This window comes from Malaclemys terrapin, chromosome 4 (assembly GCF_027887155.1).
Source record: "Malaclemys terrapin pileata isolate rMalTer1 chromosome 4, rMalTer1.hap1, whole genome shotgun sequence".
NCBI lineage: Eukaryota > Metazoa > Chordata > Testudines > Emydidae > Malaclemys > Malaclemys terrapin.
In genome coordinates, this window is record NC_071508.1 from 124,523,070 (window position 1) to 124,544,478 (window position 21,409).

Consider the following 21,409-nt stretch of genomic DNA (forward strand, 5'->3'; position numbering starts at 1 on the left):
CAGCACCCCCTTCCTTTCATAGCCCCGTGCAGATCAATCATGTGGCAGGCAGAGACTAGGTGAGTCTTTACATGCCAGAGAGCCTTTACACTTTGTCAGAATCTGATAAAAGGTGTGATACACAGGAGTGTTGGAAGTGACTTATTCTTTATTCCCAGGCCTCAGTCACCTGGCAGAGATCAGGGTTACCAAGATCAATTCCCTTGTGATATGGGAAGTGTCAGCCTCATATTACCTAACTTGCAGTGTTGCCAACTCTCATGATTGTGTCATGAGTCTCGTGATAGTTGATCTTATTCTTAAAGACTCAACTCCTGGATTCAGGTGATTATGTGAGAATCTCAGCTTTTGTTTTAAAAAATTGGACGTTTCTAGCCCTCCTGATGGTGAAGAAAAGCCTGAAATCATGACCTGAATGCATTCCAAAGGCTTGGAAACCTGCAGGCAAAAGGAGCCCAATGTTTATTATATTTTTAAAAAACTCCTGATTTTTGGAGGCCTGACTCATGAATACTTGCGATTAGTGATACTGAACTTGACTGATTTTTTCCAAAGAACCAATACAGATCCAAATACTTTCTGCACATCTGCTATCAAAAAACACACCTCTCTCTTACACTGAGAAAATGTAGAAGTAAAGATTTGATCCTCGCCCCCATCCACTCCATCATTTTTGGTTTAAACCTGCAGTCCCAACTCAGTCAAAACTCCTGTTGAAATCAGTGGAGGTTCTGTGGGAATCAAGGACACAGGATCAGGCCCTTATTAATTATTAACTCTGGTCAGCATTCCAACCCACTTTGTCACAGGAGGCAGGAATTCCACTGAGTGGCATGTACTGAAAGACAAAGAGATCATGTTTAGCATGAGGCACAGTCTAATCATGGCTTGGTGTTGAATGGTATATTTTGATAGGTCATGAGGTAATTTGAGGGTGAAAGGGGCTCAGATTAGAATAATAGAATCATAGAACTGGAAGGGATCTCGAGAGGTCATCTAGTTCAGGCCCCTGCACTCAAGGCAGGACTAAGTATTATCTGGACCATCCCTGGCAGGTGTTTGTCCAACCTGCTCTTAAAAAAATCTCCAATGATGGAGATTCCACCACCTCCCTAGGCAATTTATTCCAGTGCTTAACCACTCTGACAGTTAGGAAGTTTTTCCTAAAGTCCAACCTAAACCTCCCTTGCTGCAATTTAAGCCCACTGCTTCTTGTCCTATCCTCAGAGCTTAAGAAGAACAATTTTTCTCCCTCCTCCTTGTAACAACCTTTTATGTACTTAAAAACTGTTATCATGTCCCCTCTCAGTCTTCTCTTCTCCAGACTAAACGAACCCAATTTTTTCACTCTTCCCTCATAGGTCATGTTTTCTAGACATTTAATCATTTTTGTTGCTCTTCTCTGGCCTTTCTCCAGTTTGTCCACATCTTTCCTGAAATGTGGTGCCCAGAACTGGACACAGTACTCCAGTTGAGACCTAATCAGAACGGAGTAGAGCAGAAGAATTACTTCTTGTGTCTTGCTTACAACACTCCTGCTAATACATCCCAGAATGATGTTTGCTTTTTTTGCGACAGTGTTACACTGCTGACTCATGTTTAGTTTGTGATCCACTATGACCCCCAGATCCCTTTCTGCAGTACTCCTTCATAGGCCGCTATTTCCCATTTCGTATGTGTGCAAGAAGATTAGTCTCCAAATCTGACATACCTTAGAACTGTTACATACTGCTGGGTAATATTGAAATATCTGTATATTGAATTAGATCCGTTGACTCTTACACATTTAAAACAAATAACAGACCAAATACCACTCAAATCCCCCAATAATCATTGTTTATGAATTACCCTATAATAATGGCTAAAGAAGCACACATCTAGCCAAGAGGAGGAGGACAATATAACTAACATATGCTGGGGCTGATCCTCAGTGGAGCTATGATAATTTACAGCAACTGAGGACCTGCCCCTCTGTTTTCCCTGGTGTAGTTTACAGTGGCATCATAATGGATGCTAATAACAGAGAGAAGTACCAGATATGAGATTTTGCATGCTTGTGAGAGCATATATTAATTCTGGAGAGTGAAAGCTCAGAAAAAGTCCTTGGAAGTATCCATTAACTCATGCCACTACTGTATACCCATTGCAAGACTGAATATTTCCTTATCTTCAAGTTTCTGAAAGACACAGCTCAGTGAGCAAAAGTAAAAAGGATAATTTTATCAGATTAATTACTCATTTAATTGTATGTGGAAGTTTTGGGATAGATTTAGACCCACATTAATGACTCATTCAGTTCCATAGTAACATTTTTTTTATGTTAAGGAAAAGTCGCACAGAATTTAATAGAGATGAAACCAGTAGGGGCTAAAGAAAAAACTGTTAAAATCTTCTGAATGAGACTGATGTCCTTTTTAGAGAAAGTATTCAATAGAATTTAATAGAGAATGATATCTCTGCTGTGGAATTGTTTGGAAAGGTTATCACTCTCAATTGAATTCTAAAGGACCAAAAGAGGTCAAGGATGAGAGAGACATAATGTGGATGAGGTAATATCTTTAACTGGACCAACTTCTGTTGGTGCGAGAGACAAACTTTCGAGCTCCCCAGTGCTCTTCCTCAGGTCTGGGGCCAAATTAGAATGAGAGAGGTGCTGAGACCCTGTGTGCCAGGTCACAATGCTTGGAGCCTGGAGCTGGGCCCAGCCCTGCAGGACACAGGAGCTGCCACTGCCTGACGTGAGTGCAGGGTGGGGTCACTCTCAATCCCCAGCCCCAGTCCCACAGGAGCCACTGCTGCAGCCCTAGTTCATACCTGGAAAAAAAAAGAATGGGAATTTGAATTATGCAGCAAGTACTTTATTTTAATCCATATTTAAACTGATTGTGTTGGGATTACAGTACACTGCATTCTCTACCAACACTTCTGCTTTATACCTTCACATATTGTTGTTTGTAAAAAGACCCTCATTCTTAGAGGTGCTGGGCAGCTGCAGATTCTATTGACTTCAGCTGGAGTTGTAGGTACTCAGTACTTCTGATACTTCATCTCTAGCATGAAGGATCTCAGTAATAAAGACGTGCTTATACATATGGTAAAATGGAGGATGATATTTCCTGGGCCAGATAAAGGGGCACTGACAGGTTAAAACAGGGGTGCTGGAACAGTTTGTATAGTGGGGGTGCTGAGAGCCATTGAACCAAACTAAACCTGTATATGATGAAAACCGCTTCAAGCCAGGAGGTGCGGCAGCATCCCCTGCATACCTAAGTCGAGCACCTATGCATAGGCACCGACTTTCTAATATGTCGGGGGGTGATCCCTGCTGGCTCTGCCTCAGGCCCCGACCCCACTCCACCCCTTCCCACAAAGCCCTACCCCGCCTTTTCCCTCCCCTGCCCCTTCCCACCCTGCTCCGACCCTTTCCCAGAGTGTGCCTTGCTCTTGCTTCTTCCCCCAGTGCCTCCTGCACACCGCGGAACAGCTGATTGCGACGGGTGGGAGGTGCTGGGGGAAGCACTGATTGGTGGGGCTGCCAGCGGGTAGGAGGTGTTGGGGGGAAGGGGCAGGTGTTGATAGGGGGGCGGCCGGTCAGTGTCTAGCACCCACCATTTTTTCCCTGTGGTGCTCCAGCCCTAGAGCTCCTAGGGAGTCGGCACCTATGCACCTATGACTTAGAAATCATAAGGGTTAAAAATATTCCTTACCTAAAAATGTTGCTGAAAACGTTTTAGATGATGAAAATGGAAAGAATGTTATAAATCTGATTTACTATTTGTTCTTTTTGCTGCTTGTTTCCTTTTTGCATTCATTCAGAATGGACAATGATGCTCAGTTAGTCAATTTCCCTCTTGTTCAGATTGTCATGCATTACTGTTTGGGTTGCATGCACTGCAGGGAAATGTTCAAATCCAACTTCTTTCACTGGAAAATAATCATGAGAATATTTGTACTAAATATTTAACGTTTGTAAAACAATATATATAATATATATATGATACTATAGTATACAACAGTATAAGCAACAATTTGGCTTAGACTATCAGACAGCATACCTTTAACACACTCTGTATAGATTTTAGGGATTTACTTAGCAGTATTAGATGATAGTTAGGATCTCTGCATTCCTTTGGAAGCTGTGGCTTTCCTGGATAAAGCTAAAATGGCACAATCTAATCAGGTAAATCCACTATTCTTCTGTGTCTGGAGAGAAGTATGCACTATGCATGTTAGAAGGTAAATCCTTCATTATCTCTTTGATCAAATGCAAGATTTCCCCTCTCTCATATCCTCTAAAGCAGTGGTAGGCAACTTGGGGCCCGTGGGCCGCATATAGCCCGTCAGGGTAATCCACTGGCGGGCCGCAAGACAGTTTGTTTACACTGACCATCCGCAGGCACGGCTGTGCGCAGCTCCCAGTGGCTGTGGTTCGCCATTCCCAGCCAATGGGAGCTGCGGGAAGTGGTGGGGTCCGCAAGGACATGTTCCCAGCTACTGGGAGCTGCGGGCGGCTGTGCCTGCGGATGGTCAGTGTAAACGAACTGTCTCGCGGCTCGCCAGTGGATTACCCTGACGGGCCGTGTGTGGCCCGTGAGCTGCAGGTTGCCCACCACTGCTCTAAAATTTTATTGGGATTACCCTTAGCTGGAGTAACTTGTGTTCCATTGAAGTCAATGGAGCTATGATGAATTACACCAACTGAGGCTCTAACCCATAAAATATTATTCTTCTTTTGCTCACAGTAGTGTAAACCAGGAGTAAGGCCACAGAACATGGTGGAGTTACACTGGTGTGAAAGGAAATCAGAATCAGTCACATACAGTATGACTGTTCACTGAGGACGTTTGAGGAATTGAAAAGCTTTTGATTTCAACAAAATACGGAGTTAATTTCGTATACCTAAAGACGAGAGTAGATTACTGCCCTCAAAAATGCACGCACAATTCCTACTGACTTAACATCTGCATATAGGGTCAGAAGTGGAACAAGTCTCTTGGATAGATGTCTCTGGCCTGATTCTTTATTGCCTTGCACTGCAGTCATTCTCATCAGTGTCTTTCTTGTGCTGATAGGACAACCATCCCCAGAGAATGACAATACAATAAAGGACCTGCTTCCAGAGGATGCTGGGATTGATCATCAGACCGTCCACCAGCTGATTACTGTGCTAATGAAGTTTATGGCAAAGGATGAGAGTAGTGCTGAGTCAGATATCAGCAGTGCTAAAGCCTTCAACACAGTGAAGCGCCATCTGTATGTCTTGCTTGGCTATGATCAACAGGAAGGATGCTTCATGATTGCGCCTCAGAAAATGCGCATTTCAACTTGTTTTAATGCATTTATCGCTGGAATAGCACAAGTAGGTGTGATTTATTCTCGCTGGGCATATGTGATCCAATGAGCTGCACCAAAATACCTCCCCCAGCCAGCTACCGTTGTCTGGGGTTCCTGAAATGTCTGCAAGGCAGTCTTCTTTACAGTATTAAAAATGCTGGTTGAGTGTTCGGTAAACAACCGTAATACCTTTAGATTTATGCTCTCATTGTAATAAATGGATGAATTTGAGAGCGAGAAGGGCTGTGTTGCTTGTTCACCCTTCAAAAGCTTAGTCCAGACATATGAAGTACCTTTCCTAGTGCTATTATTGCTTTGGAGAAGGAAGGAAAGTGGTTAAAGACAGAGACTGCAAGTTAGAATTGATGGGTTCTATGCCCATTTGCACCATAGACTTGCTATATAACCCCGAGCAGGTTAGTTTTCCTCTCTGTGCATTACTTTCTTCATCTGTAAAATGAAGTCCACAATAATTCCCTATCTCGCCAGGGCTTAATTAACTCATATTAGTAAAGTGATACTTGGCTGAAAGGTGCTACATGGTTGCAGAGTATCATTATTGCTTTTGATGACAAAGTCTTTTCATTGCTGCAATGTTTCTCCGTAACTCCTTATTAAAACTTCCTCTTACGTGAACTTTAAGGGAGAAAAATGGTCACTAGTTCAAATAACCATAAACCATTAAAAATGCCCAATAAAGATGCAAGAATATCACGTTTTTCATCTGCTTTTTTTGTTATACACATTGGAGGAAGCACCCATTTTTTCCAAAGCAGGGTGCGATGGATGAATCTGCAGAAATTCACATGCAGCCCCAGGCAAAACATGCAGACATTTGTACATGCAGATCAGGTACATATATGTGCATGTGGGCAGTTAGATCAGGAGGCATTTGTACAAACTGCATGCCAGACCTATCAAGATGCAATCACAGTGTATTGTTCCTGATTTACCTCTCACTTACTGTGGATATATAGTGGTGTATATGAAAGGAGGTTCAGGCCAATTGTGTTGTGTTTAGCTTGAAGATTCAGAAGGTGGAAGTTAGACTGTAGAACCATAACCTAAATTTTCCAAAGTAACTAATAATTGTGCTTGCCTCAGTTTTTGGGTGCCCAATTTGAGACACCTTTGAAGGCTTGACTTTCAGAAGTGCTGAACACCCACTCTCTAAAAATCTGGTCTCTTTAAGGTGTCTCAAGTTGGGCTCACAAAAGCACTATTCATTTTTGAAAATTTAGATCCATGGTTGGAATCCACTGAAGTCAATGGGAACTTTGCCATTTACTTTAATGGGGCCAGGATTTTACTCCATGTCTTTAGTGTGAAAATATTAATTTGGAATTCGTTTTATGATTTTTTTTACTTGTGATAAAAGGGAGCATTCTGTAGTGTAGGGAATCTCCTTGGCTGTTAGAGCCACACTCTTTATTGCAGCACTGCCATTTGCTCACAAGAAGAGGGAACTTTGTAAAATACAACATTAACATAACACAAAATTTATAAATATTTACTTTCTATTGCCAGTCCTGCAAATGGTGGGATTGGATGAATGTGCTGGTTTATTAGCTTTAACTTCTGTGAGCTTAAACCTAGAAAGTTTAGCTCAAGGAAACATTATTTCCAAAGATTATTGTTAATATTCAACTCCTTACACCCTAATATTGCTGCTCTGCTATTTTGGTAAGATAGAGAGATATCTTTTATTCCTAGCAGCAAACACGGAGATAAGATTGTGCAAGGTAAAATCATTTTGATGTTATCCCACCAGGTGGTGCTGTTGGACAATTCTTTTTGGAGGAAAGAATATAGCACAGATGGGCCTTGATAATACTTGGTAAAACTGTGCTTTAAGTCCTAAGGTTGAGCTATAGTCAGGATATATAATTTTAGACTTCCCAAATCTTAATATAACGTGTAGAAAAGTGCCATTGGCTTCAGGGCCTGTCTGCATTACAAAATGTACTGTATTGCGACACCTCGTTATAACACAGTTTGGTCTTACCTGTGTGGATGATTTGGTCAAAACCTAGTATAATCATGTTACAGAACCATGTTATAGCCTTGTTGCAATCAGATGTCAGGCTCTAGGACCACATACGGAGATGCACTATATATTCATCTGACAGTTTATATATGTTGGTAGACAGACAAGATGGGTCTCATTAGCTCGACTCAAGGAGTGTTAAATGCTAAAGTAAGAGAGAGACAGGAACAGGAAACTCTGCATAGAAAAGCCTAGTCAATCCACTTGTGCAGGAGCTTGGGAGCTAAATCTTGTGTTTTGTATATACAGTCCTGTCTTAGGGCTTTGCTACTTTAATCAAAAAATGAATGTGAACCCCAACAGTGAGTACATTTGGAAAATAGTCTGTCTGTGAGTGAGTGAGTGAGGTGATTAGTGCACCCATTTATATGAGGTATTGCTAGGGTGACCAGATCACCCAGGTCAAATATCGGGGCAGAGCAAAAAAAAAAACCAACCCCCCCCCCCTCCCTCCACAAGCGCTGGAGGGAGGCCCCGGAGACGCAGGGGGAGCGCGGGGCCGGGGTGAGTGAGAGTCCGGCCTGGCCCCGAGCGCAGGCAGGACTCAGTCGGGCGGTACCTGGAGGGGGGGGGGGCGGCCTGCAGGGCCAGGCGGTGGCTGTTCTCCCCACCTGGGCAGTGGGACTCTGGAGCAGCCGCTGCTGCAGCTCCCACTGCCACAGGGGGAGGAAGCGGCTGATGGCCAAGCTCGGCGGCTGCGGCTCTGGCGCCCAGGCCCGAACCCCCCCCGGGCCTGTTGCGGGGACCCAGCAGCGCGCACGCTGCGCCCAGCCCCTGGCCAGTCGTGTCTGGGCTGGCTGCCCAGCTGGTGCAGTCCCGCAGCAGCCCCGGGGCGGAGGCATGGCCGGACTCTCTCTCACCCCGGCCCTGTGCTCCCACTGCGTCTCCGGGGCCTCCCTCCAGCGCTTGTGGAGGGAGGAGGAATGGCGAGCCTGGGGAAGAGGCGGGGATTTGGGGAGGGAGCCAATGGGGGAAGGAGGGGGTGGAGTCGGGGCGGGGGATGGGGGATGCAAGCACTTCTGGGCTCCGGAGCATTTGCTTGTTTGTCCAGTGTACCTACCTAACATCGGTCGAGATGCGGGACAAACAAGCAAATATCGGGACAGTCCCGATAAAATAGGGACGTCTGGTCACCCTAGGTATTGCTAAGCCAAAGTATTTAAAAATCATGTCAGGCCAACAAAATCATGAGATTGACTGACTTAAAAATCATGAGATTAAAAAAAAATGTGGATAATTTTTATTAGCCTCCTGATAGTGGAACCTTTAGAGATGACATTTTCAAGCTTTTCTCTGCAATTATGAGAGCTAGAAACTTACTTTCTCAAAGAGATATGAGAGTCTCGGGTGATCACATGACTCCGGGACCTGGGAATTGAAGAATAACACCTAATATCAAAAGACTCATGATAAGATCATGAGAGTTGGCAAATGTAGCTGGTTAACTAACATGGGTATAAGTTTGTTTGGTCCTGTTTGTACATCCATGATCAAACTATGTTATAACACACGAGTGTCCGAGCATGATATATTTTGTAATATGAGCAGGCCCTGTGCACACTACAGTTCAGACTGTGCTAGCCAGAGCTGTTTTTAAACACACCTCTTGCTAACACACTTTCCCCATCTAGCTAAACAGGGTCTCATTACAGGATGAACCATTTTACATCACTGAGCATTTTTGTTTGGAAAATGGTTTATAACATAGTTATGCCTTGGAGAAAATTTTCAGAAGTGCGTAAGTGATTTAGGAGCTTACATGCTTTTTTCAAAAGTGATTCAGGCAGTTAGGAGCGAATTGACTTTTAATGCAATAAATGTAAAGTTGTATTAATTGAACAATCTATTAAAAGAGTAAAATGTGCTCGCATCCTTCAGTACTAGGATGGTATTTAAGCAAGAGATGTGCAACATTCAGTTGTTTTATAGTTCAAAATCCATTTGCCTGGCTAACTGATCCCGCCCCCCCCCCCAACAATTTTTTTTTTGCATTGCCTCACAATATAACACGACATAAAGGCCCAGTTTTTGCCTTAATTTGCTCTTGTGCAAACCTGTTAATAAAAATTATTGTAACTGAAGGCAGAATTTGATCCGCTGAGCTACATTTTATAGGTAAGGTGTGAACACACATGTGTTGATGCACGTCCTCAGTTTCTACACATGAAAAAGGTATTTAGAAACCACAGCAGACATTGATACGTATATTGTCTCTGCAACTTAATTGGGGAGGTTTGAAAATGTTGCCAATAGTCTGTTTTGAAATGATAAATAACATAGTGGCAGTGTTGTAGTAAATGACTCATCATGCTGATACCATGCAAAGAGCTAATGAAATAGCAAACTTCCTGAAAGCTTTCTAGGTGATTGTGGAAACTCCCTGCAGGCCCTCATTTCCCTTCACCTTCCCAGAATTTAAGTTGCTGTTGTAGTATGACAATTGCTAACGTAAGTGGAGCTGATTTTCTTGTTGGTGCACTAAAATCTAAATGAATATTCATTTCAGGTGATGGACTATAACATTAACCTGGGAAAACATCTCCTTCCATTAGTGGTTCAGGTGCTGAAGTATTGCACTTGTCCTCAACTAAGACATTACTTCCAGCAGCCTCCCCGCTGCTCCCTCTGGTCCATCAAACCTCACATTCGGCAGATGTGGTTAAAGGCGTTACTTGTCATCCTTTACAAGGTTTGTTGTCTTGAAGCGGTGCTGTTATCTTAACATTCACATTTCACTCTAAATTTTGTTTCAAATGATGCCTAAGCCTACTAAAACCAAAAGGGATTAGAGGGAAACATTTTTCTCTCTCTTTCAGTTTGTTTACTTTGGGTATTTAATTTCAATTTGTGTAAAATTAGTTTCACAGTTCACCCTGTATAGTCAACTAGCTAGTCAGTTTCCCCTATTGTTGATGTGGATTTTTCACCTAACAGCTTGAGCAAGAAAAATGTTTTTGAATACAGGAAAATGGGTTGTAAAACCACAAAACTGGCAGGTGGACTCAGATGTAATATCTGATGTTACTTAAAAAATTGACTACATTTTAAATTAATAGTGTCAATTTACCAACTGGAGTTCTTAATTCACATAATGTTTTTATGTGATTGTAAAGAACATAACTTCAGTAAAGTATCGACTGGAGCTGAGATCTGAAGCTTTGACAGTAATTTGACATACAGAACACAATTCTAGTGGTTAGATTTGACGTGCCTGAAAATGGAGAAATTGGAAATCAGTGAAATAGCAAATATTTTGCAAATAGATCTGGTAAGACCTCTTGAGGTATCATTAACAGGCTGCTTTATCATATAAAAACCAAGGAAATCATATATTAAAGTATCCTCATAGGTAATTCTTCAAAATGTTTTATCTATAAGCCAGTTTCTTTTTATAAAGCATTCTTTACAAAGTGGAGGAATATTTCTGCTTTCTAGCATGTGTATTTAGAAACATAAGATCATAGGCGTGCCAAGGGCCACCAGAAGACAATATGTTTGGTCATTTCTATATTATTACCTAAATATTTATTCAAGGGAAGGGCCTACTGTAGACAAATCAAGAGGATAAGTTAGTTTTTAAGGTAAAATCTTTTTATTTCACTGAATAGTATCCGTACAGAGACTGTGACATCAGCAAGATTGTGTTGCATCTGATCTACATAACAGTCAACACACTCAACGCCCAGTACCACAGCTGCAAGCCACATGCCACAGCCGGTCCTTTGTACAGTGACAACAGTAACATAAGCCGATACAGTGAAAAGGAAAAAGGTATTTTAAATATTTAAATTTCTGCACTAGCCACTGATTTAATTAATTAAGCCAGGGGTGATGAGGGAGTGTGATCTAGCAGATAGAATCATAGAATCATAGAATCATAGAATATCAGAGTTGGAAGGGACCTCAAGAGGTCATCTAGTCCAACCCCCTGCTCAAAGCAGGACCAATTCCCAGCTAAATCATCCCAGCCAGGGCTTTGTCAAGCCGGGCCTTAAAAACCTCCAAGGAAGGAGACTCCACCACCTCCCTAGGTAACGCATTCCAGTGTTTCACCACCCTCCTAGTGAAATAGTTTTTCCTGATATCCAACCTGGACCTCCCCCACTGCAACTTGAGACCATTGCTCCTTGTTCTGTCATCTGCCACCACTGAGAACAGCCGAGCTCCATCCTCTTTGGAACCCCCCTTCAGGTAGTTGAAGGCTGCTATCAAATCCCCCCTCATTCTTCTCTTCTGGAGACTAAACAATCCCAGTTCTCTCAGCCTCTCCTCATAAGTCATGTGCTCCAGACCCCTAATCATTTTTGTTGCCCTCCGCTGGACTCTTTCCAATTTTTCCACATCCTTCTTGTAGTGTGGGGACCAAAACTGGACACAGTATTCCAGATGAGGCCTCACCAATGTCGAATAAAGGGGAACGATCACGTTCCTCGATCTGCTGGCAATGCCCCTACTTATACAGCCCAAAATGCCGTTAGCCTTCTTGGCAACAAGAGCACACTGTTGACTCATATCCAGCTTCTCGTCCACTGTGACCCCTAGGTCCTTTTCAGCAGAACTGCTACCTAGCCATTCGGTCCCTAGTCTGTAGCAGTGCATGGGATTCTTCCGTCCTAAGTGCAGGACTCTGCACTTGTCCTTGTTGAACCTCATCAGGTTTTTTTCTGCCCAATCCTCTAATTTGTCTAGGTCCCTCTGTATCCGATCCCTACCCTCTAGTGTATCTACCACGCCTCCTAGTTTAGTGTCATCTGCAAACTTGCTGAGAGTGCAGTCCACACCATCCTCCAGATCATTAATAAAGATATTAAACAAAACCGGCCCCAGGACCGACCCTTGGGGCACTCCACTTGAAACCGGCTGCCAACTAGACATGGAGCCATTGATCACTACCCGTTGAGCCCGATGATCTAGCCAGCTTTCTATCCACCTTACAGTCCATTCATCCAGCCCATACTTCTTTAACTTGGTGGCAAGAATACTGTGGGAGACAGTATCAAAAGCTTTGCTAAAGTCAAGAAATAACACATCCACTGCTTTCCCCTCATCCACAGAGCCAGTTATCTCATCATAGAAGGCAATTAGGTTAGTCAGGCACGACTTCCCCTTCGTGAATCCATGCTGACTGTTCCTGATCACTTTCCTCTCCTCTAAATGTTTCATAATTGATTCCTTGAGGACCTGCTCCATGATTTTTCCAGGTACTGAGGTGAGGCTGACTGGCCTGTAGTTCCCCGGATCCTCCTTCTTCCCTTTTTTAAAGATGGGCACTACATTAGCCTTTTTCCAGTCATCTGGGACCTCCCCCGATCGCCATGAGTTTTCAAAAATAATGGCTAATGGCTCTGCAATCTCACCCGCCAACTCCTTTAGCACCCTCGGATGCAGCGCATCCGGCCCCATGGACTTGTGCACGTCCAGTTTTTCTAAATAGTCCCGAACCACTTCTTTCTCCACAGAGGGCTGGTCACCTTCTCCCCATGCTGTACTGCCCAGTGCAGCAATCTGGGAGCTGACCTTGTGCGTGAAGACAGAGGCAAAAAAATCATTGAGTACATTAGCTTTTTCCACATCCTCGGTCACTAGGTTGCCTCCCTCATTCAGTAAGGGGCCCACACTTTCCTTGATTTTCTTCTTGTTGCTAACATACCTGAAGAAACCCTTCTTGTTACTCTTAACATCTCTTGCTAACTGCAACTCCAAGTGTGATTTGGCCTTCCTGATTTCACTCCTGCACGCCTGAGCAATATTTTTATACTCCTCCCTGGTCATTTGTCCAATCTTCCACTCCTTATAAGCCTCTTTTTTGCGTTTAAGATCAGCAAGGATTTCACTGTTTAGCCAAGCTGGTCGCCTGCCATATTTACTATTCTTTCTACACATCGGGATGGTTTGTTCCTGCAACCTCAATAAGGATTCTTTAAAATACAGCCAGCTCTCCTGGACCCCTTTGCCCTTCATGTTATTCTCCCAGGGGATCCTGCCCATCTGTTCCCTGAGGGAGTCAAAGTCTGCTTTTCTGAAGTCCAGGGTCCGTATTCTGCTGCTCTCCTTTCTTCCTTGTGTCAGGATCCTGAACTCGACCATCTCATGGTCACTGCCTCCCAGGTTCCCATCCACTTTTGCTTCCCCTACTAGTTCTTCCCTGTTTGTGAGCAGCAGGTCAAGAAAAGCTTTGCCCCTAGTTGGTTCCTCCAGCACTTGCACCAGGAAATTGTCCCCTACACTTTCCAAAAATTTCCTGGATTGCCTGTGCACCGCTGTATTGCTCTCCCAGCAGATGTCAGGGTGATTAAAGTCTCCCATGAGAACCAGGGCCTGTGATCTAGCAACTTCTGCTAGTTGCCAGAAGAAAGCCTCGTCCACCTCATCCCCCTGGTCTGGTGGTCTATAGCAGACTCCAACCACGACATCACCCTTGTTGCTCACACTTCTCAACTTTATCCAGAGACTCTCAGGTTTTTCTGCAGTATCATACCGGAGCTCTGAGCAGTCATACTCCTCTCTTACATACAACGCAACTCCCCCACCTTTTCTGCCCTGCCTGTCCTTCCTGAACAGTTTATATCCATCCATGACAGTACACCAGTCATGTGAGTTATCCCACCAAGTCTCTGTTATTCCAATCACATCATAGTTCCCTGACTGTGCCAGGACTTCCAGTTCTCCCTGCTTGTTTCCCAGGCTTCTTGCATTTGTGTATAGGCACTTAAGATAACTCAACGATCGTCCCTCTTTCTCAGCATGAGACAGGAGTCCTCCCCTGTTGCGCTCTCCTGCTTGTGCTTCCTCCCAGGATCCCATTTCCCCACTTACCTCAGGGCTTTGGTCTCCTTCCCCCGGTGAACCTAGTTTAAAGCCCTCCTCACTAGGTTAGCCAGCCTGCTGGCGAAGATGCTCTTCCCTCTCTTCGTTAGGTGGAGCCCGTCTCTGCCTAGCACTCCTTCTTCTTGGAACACCATCCCATGGTCGAAGAATCCAAAGCCTTCTCTCCGACACCACCTGCGTAGCCATTCGTTGACTCCTCACTTCCATAGAGGTAGGACTGAGAGTCAGATTCCTGGATTCTATTCCCAGCTTTTTCTGTCTGCCCTTAAGAAGGTGAGCGAATTTCTCTGCACCTCAGTTTACCAGTTATGAAATCGGTACAGTAATACAGGGGCATCTTTGGAGCTGATTTTCTTGTTGGTGCACTAAAATCTAAATGAATATTCGTTTCAGTGATGGAGTGTAACATTAGTGTTTGGAAAAGTGGCTTGATATCCCTGGGTAAGAACCTATACAATTGCAAATTTTATTATTATAAATCAATTTGATAATTTCTTAGAGGGGTTCTATTGATGATAAAACATAGCTGCTTTTAGGGAATGTGTTATTACCTTCTTACCTGACAAAGACTCTTCCTGGTGTGCAGCAATCTGTTTTTCCTGCATGAGAAAATACTTACAGAGGGGCAAATTTACCCGCAGTTTCTAAAACCTTTCTTTTACTGAGTGTGGGCTGGGTACCTAGAGTTTATCCAGTTTCACTGTGATTAAAATCTACTTAAGACTTTTGTGAAAGACTATACCTGCAGGATAAAAGACAAAATGAGTAAAATTAGAATGCGTTTTCTGCCCACTCAGTCATTTTATTTATGTCAGTACCTTTTCTGCTTTGCTGCATGTTGCTTAGTGCTTGGCATTTTGAAAAGTTGAATGATAAACGTGTCCGTCAAAGAGAGGCCAAAATTCTCATTTACACTAAGGCTACCTTACACCACTCTGCAAGTGTAAAGGGGCCCTCAAATGGTTGTGAATTATATATTTTATATTTACAACAACTTTAAGACACCTTTATGCTTCTAGGGCAGCACAAAGGCCTTAGTGTTACTGAGAATCAGGCTCAGAATATTTTGTTTCTTCAGATGACTCTGGACTAATTTCCCCATCTGTTTGTCTTTGCCTTGATCTGTACAAGTAAGCTATAGTGATAGGGAGAACTGGCAATATGCTAGCCTGTAAAATGGAATCAAATTTGAGGGCTGAGATTTAGTAATTCTAAAGGACGTCTTTAAGGGATGTCTAGATACTTGTGGAATCGTGGTCTAGGAGAATGGGCAGTTTGTAAGTATTGAAGAAACCCTGAGTTCTAATCTTGTCTCTGCTATGGACCTAGACCCACTGTGTGGCCTTGGACCACACTTCATCTTAGTTTCATCTTATGTAAAGTAGGGAGAATACTACTTACCTACTTTGCCAGACTTTTGGGAAGTGCTTTGCAATGCACAAATGAAATGGTCTTTATATGGACAAACTGTTACTATATTAGCACAGAGTATGATTATTATTATTAAACTGAGGGATGAATCTCATCCTGTGCTTACTAGTGTGTGTGTGTGGTCTACTGATTAACAGTCATATTTAGCCTCCAATCAGCTAATGCATATGCCACTATCATCAGCAAATGCTAGGCAGGAGTACATTTTGCTCCTGCTCAAAGGACTAGCAATAGGAGTAATCCTATCTCAGTCAGCACTGGTCCTGATGCAGAGGATGCATTTGCCCAGCATCCACCATCTCTCCCAACAACTCTGCTGTACTTCACTGTACTAGTTGTGACAGGTCTATTGACTTCAATAGAGCTGCACCAATTTATGCCAGCTGAGGATCTCGCCCTATACTGTGCATGGCGAATGCTACAAGAAGCATTAATTGCTTAGAAAAAAATTCTATTCCTTACTTTTCAGACCTTAATCGTTCAAGCTGTAAAGTGTTTTTTGAATGGTATTACCGTGATATGTGTTTCTTTACAAGCCTATAGAATGTTTTGAATTTTCTACTTTAAAAACTGATGTGTAGCAGCTGAGGATTTGGTCCATTGGCTCTCTCTCTTGTGCAAGACCAGTCTCTGAAGAATAATAATGATTTTCTTTCCCAAGCAGAGGAAGACAGTGTCTTTGATGAATCTGATATTCATGAAACCCCAACTGGACCCTGCAGTAAAGAGTCGCAAACATTCTTTGCAAGACTGAAAAGAATTGGTGGCAGCAAAATGGTGAAATATCAACCAGTTGAGATGAATGCCCAGAGAAGTATGAATTCTTTTATCAGAGTTAATTTGTGAAGAAATATGATAATCTGCTGCTTGTGTCATGCTAAAACCTTAATTTATGTATACTTTGTCACTATGCATCATTTTAATATTCTCATTCACACACTCGTAGGAATTTGATTTTCAGAGAATGAGTGCTCAGTACTTTCCAGAAATAAGGCCTCTTTAAGGCATCTTATGTTGGGCCACAAAATCAATAGTTTCTTGTTAAAACGTGACACTATAATATATAGAAAAACTATTTAAAGGTCAGTTTGAGAAGTTTCTAAATTTTTCCTCTTCTACTAATGACTAAACTGGCATTGGTTGAAATTTTCAGTTGAAGCTTCTCTTTTGACAGAAGTTGGCTTTTTGATGAAATGGAAATTTTTGTGGAAATAATGCCAATGTTGTTGAAAATGTTTTGGTTTCCATTGCTTAAAAAATCAGTTATTGTTTGCCCAAACCTGAAAAATGTTCAGTTTTCAATTTTTTGGTTTTTAAATGACCCTTTTTTATGTGGCAAAAAATTATTTTTCTGACCATCTCTAGGCTGAACATTTGGAGTAATTTTTCCTTCTGTTTTTGGCGTTGGGTTTCCAAGGCAGAATGATCTATAGCACCAAATAGACCCTATCAAGGGCACATTTGGTGGAAGCTGAGAATTTGCTTTTACAATCTAGTGGTCTGAGTAAAGTGATCTGGGCAGTGGCTTTTTTGTTGCCTGTAGCAAAATTCTTTGTAGTGTGACTCTGAGATTAAAGAAATCTCAGATGATTTTGATTGAAGATTAACTGTCATAACACTGGGTTTGTATCTGAAATGTCAGTCGTGTGCTGAACTATGAGATGACGACATGATTTCTGCCAAAAATCTCCAAGTAAAATAGTACTAGCTTTTTCTGTTTTAATCAGGTGAAATAGAACTGGCTGAATATAGAGAAACTGGGGCGTTACAAGACAGCATTCTACACTGTGTGAGAGAAGAAAGCATTCAGAAAAAAAAACTGCGCTCTCTAAAACAAAAATCTCTTGATATAGGGAATGCAGACTCCCTGTTGTTTTCATTAGATGAACATCGTAGGAAGTCCTGCATAGACCGGTGTGACTTAGATAAACCACCCACCACTGCTGCTTACACCATGCATAGACAGAATGAGTATGGACGACCTAGACAGAATTCTTCTACCAGGACTGAAAATACAGAGACACAAGAGAATCCTTCTATCATGGAAAGCTTCCGGGAAATAAGGAGACCTGTCATACCAGAAGTCAGGCTAAACTGCATGGAAACATATGAAGTAAAAGTGGATTCTCCAGTGAAACCTCCTGTTCTTAAAGAGGATTTAGATCTGATAGATTTGTCCTCTGACTCAACATCAGGGCCTGACAAGCATTCAATCCTTTCCACTTCAGACAGTGACTCTCTAGTCTTTGAACCACTTCCTCCCCTGAGAATAGTGGAGAGTGATGAAGAAGAAGAAACAACAAACCAATTAAACGATGGTGTCTCTGGCAAAACTGCTGTGTCATCTCCCACATCTCTCATCAGTGCCTCTGCCCTCAGCCTCAGTGCAACCCGCCTCGTGCAGTTCAGCATTGAGGATTGCTCCAAAGACTTTACATCTAAGGATGTTAGCAATAATGTTTCATTAGGAAAAAAGGAAATCCCCTCCACAGCTCCCAAAGATCAAAAAGACTTTGAAGAGTTAGCTAAGCCAGAGGAGCTTCAAGATGTGTCCTGCGGGAGCCCACTAACACTTAAGCAAAAGCGAGACCTATTGCAAAAGTCATTTGCACTCCCTGAGATGTCCCTTGATGATAACTCTGAGCTTAGCGTGGAAGAAATTAAACCTTGTGGACCAGTTCCAAGTTCAAATGTAAAAACTGTCCTTATTAAGGTTCCTGAAGACTCTGAAAACCAAACAGAACCTGATAAGCTTGATGCCAACACAGAATCTGATACAGAACAGAAACAGGAGGAAGAAGCTGAGGAGTCAGAATTTAAGATTCAGATTGTTCCCAGGCAGAGAAAACAGAGAAAGATTGCTGTGAGTGCTATACAGAGAGAATACCTTGACATTTCCTTCAACGTTCTAGACAAGCTGGGGGAACAGAAAGAGACAGGTGAGGACAACCACAAACCAAACCAAAAGCTGTTATTACTTATTAAGTTTTCAGTAATGTATCTGTTTGATCACTCAGTCCTGTTTACATGCCAGACAGTAGGATATAAAATATCAGAACTGATCTCATATAGATGTACCCTTCCAGAGTGTCTGCTTCTCAGTGAATTTGCTGTCAAAGGTGTTGGAATCAATTAGGAATGTACTCTCTACACAAGTATCATGTATGGGTGATGGCATATCTAAAAGAGATGCTCTAGTTCAACCACAAGTGTTGTTGGGCTTGATATAGGAATTAGTGGGTGAAATTCTATGGCGTGTGTCAGGAGGTTGGACTAGATGATCACAATTCTCTCTTCTTGCCTTAAAATCTATCAATGTAATCTGTGCAACATTCACTCGCTGTTCTTAGAACTTATTTCCTCTGCAGGCTGCAATCAATAGATAGCAAGAAGATTGTATAGACTAGGACTTTTGGAATCTAATTCCAAGTCAGCTTTGGTTTGAGTTCAGCCTCTCTTTTGAAACCAGTAGAGATTTGCTTGAAGTTTGTTCTTCACAAAATGTTCCCATGAAATACTTTTGTTTTTGCTGTATCTGGATATCCATGAGGTTTATTAGTCCATCATTTGTGGTATGTTTCAAGTTCAGCCCCAATTTATTGGGAGAGATCACATGATCTTTCTGCTGTAGCCCTGATTGGTTGAACTGATCTCAACACAAAGTATTTTCATTTGGTTTCTCCACAAGACAGAAGTTATATGCTCTGATCCAACTAGAAAAGCCAGAAAGAATTTATAAAAATGTATGGTGGCCCCTTCTTCTCTCTGACTTTGGAGGCAGTGGCCTAGTACCATCAGTATTTTTCAGTTATTGAGGACTTATTGCTCAGTTGGGGTCACACACAATAATTAATGATATCACAGGTTTAAAAGGTAAAATATCCCTACGACTAGAGTTATCTTGTTGCATGAGAAGTGAAGCCTAGTTTTTGTGTATGTCTAGCTCCACCTCCTGTAATTGCCCTTCCATCCCCCCATTAATGAGAACAGTCTCATTATTTTATGTTATAGGTGATGTGATAACTAGATTCCAGTTTTGCAAGGGTAAATGTGTTTAACTGCGATCAGTGTCGGTGTTCTGTCAGGGCTGAAGCCTTGTCCCACTTGTGGTTCCAGTGAGCCAAAGAGCCAGTGCAACCAGGTGAAAATGAACCAACTGATCCTAAACCCTTTGTACAGGTTTGCAAAGGGAGGTGGCCATGGGAAAACTGGGTTTGTTCAGACTCAACCCCTTTTTCACCATTAGAGCCTGGCCTGCAAATCTATGAGAATCAGATTTCACACGTACATTCACAAACATGTGTTGAACTGGAATGGTTGTCACAGCTCTGACACACATCAGAGATGTTAGCATCATGCCTCGTGTCAAAATATTTAGCCACTGAAGAGCAACATGAGTATGCATTGCTGAGTGTATTATTATACAGCCGCATAAAACATTCACAATGTCCCATTAAATGACCTTGGTTTATAATGCTGTATGTTGCTGGTAGTGACCAGAATGAGTTACATATCTTATTATCTAAGGGCTTTGTTTCTTTTATCATCCTGATCAGTTTACTAGTTTTTGAATACATTTATTACAGTTTAGGAAAGTAGGGTTGATGTGGTTATCATGATTTGCTGGTTACAGTTTCAAGCACCTATTGCAAAATGCTGAAACTTGCATCCTTTAATATCTTTGGAAAGGATTCTGACATAATTTGTTTCCCAGTGGAATATCCAGATGATCTGTTTCTTCAAATGAGCAATCCATGGGTTCCTGCTTGAGATTTTTTTATAATAATATATAAGTTCACATTTTCTTAGTTATTTTGTGCTTGCACAAGACAGCTAGTAATGCCTGGAGAAACTTTGGGTTTGTCTCTTCCAGTTTTGATAACTTCAGCTGGTCAGAAATCATGAGATTATCTTAAAAATCATGAGATTTAAAAAAAAATCATATATTTGGGATTCTTTTCCAGTTTTTTTAACCTTTAGGATGCATATTTTCAAGCTTTTCTCTGCAACTCTGATGGCAGTAAATTTTTTTTTTTAAATGAAAGCGGAGATTCACAATCAAATAACTTTAGGAACTGAGGCTTCAAGAATAATACCAAATATTGCAAGAGTTGTGGCATTCTGTCATTTACACTGGATTTACACCAGGGTTACTCCATTGACTTCCATTAAGTTAGCCCTGATGTACACTTTGTAACGGAGATCAGTCAGGTGCTTTATGTACATTTATTCATTATAGTATGTACTATATATGAATAGTTTCCAAGAGGCTTATCCACAAATCTCCTTTAAAAAGTGATTTAGAAACAATTTCCTGTGCACCTGTAACATCACCACATGTGTATAGCCACTGGAGGTGCCAGATGGCAAATGGAACATTGAAAAGATGTGAAAATGGCAAATCAGAGAAGGAAGCTGATGAAAAAATGTTCTCTGATTTTTAAATAATGCACTCAGAGTTTAAGCACCATTTCCATTTGCAGATCCCATTGCTAAAGGACTTTCAACTCTGGAAATGCCAAGAGAATCATCTTCTGCTCCAACACTTGAAGCAGGTGTGCCAGAGACAAGTAGTCACTCTTCCATATCAAGTAAGTTTTCCCCTAGATTGAAGAACTGAAACTCAATTCCTGCATTTGTACATCTAATATGCATCAGCATCTGGAACATTATCTTCCTCCAAACTTTACGTGACTGGAAGCATATTTGTGTGGTGCATTGTTAGATTTGCAATTAAGGACTACAAGGTTTATTGTGACATAGCAAACT

The 21,409-nt window shown here is 42.1% G+C and overlaps 1 protein-coding gene across 12 annotated transcripts in view; it reads left to right on the top strand.

Moving 5' to 3' along the window:
• UNC79 (unc-79 homolog, NALCN channel complex subunit) overlaps positions 1-21,409 on the top strand; it is a 157,695-nt gene that overhangs the window by 68,914 nt on the left and 67,372 nt on the right. For 8 of the 12 annotated variants that reach the window (XM_054026851.1, XM_054026849.1, XM_054026854.1 and 5 more), the window contains 6 exons: positions 5,073-5,359; positions 9,888-10,070; positions 10,990-11,152; positions 16,302-16,454; positions 17,368-18,579; positions 21,124-21,231. In XM_054026851.1, coding sequence (XP_053882826.1) covers positions 5,073-5,359; positions 9,888-10,070; positions 10,990-11,152; positions 16,302-16,454; positions 17,368-18,579; positions 21,124-21,231 — 2,106 coding nt within the window. The remainder of the gene's footprint in view (positions 1-5,072; positions 5,360-9,887; positions 10,071-10,989; positions 11,153-16,301; positions 16,455-17,367; positions 18,580-21,123; positions 21,232-21,409) is intronic. The other 4 variants (XM_054026850.1, XM_054026855.1, XM_054026847.1 and 1 more) reach the window with 2 other exon arrangements.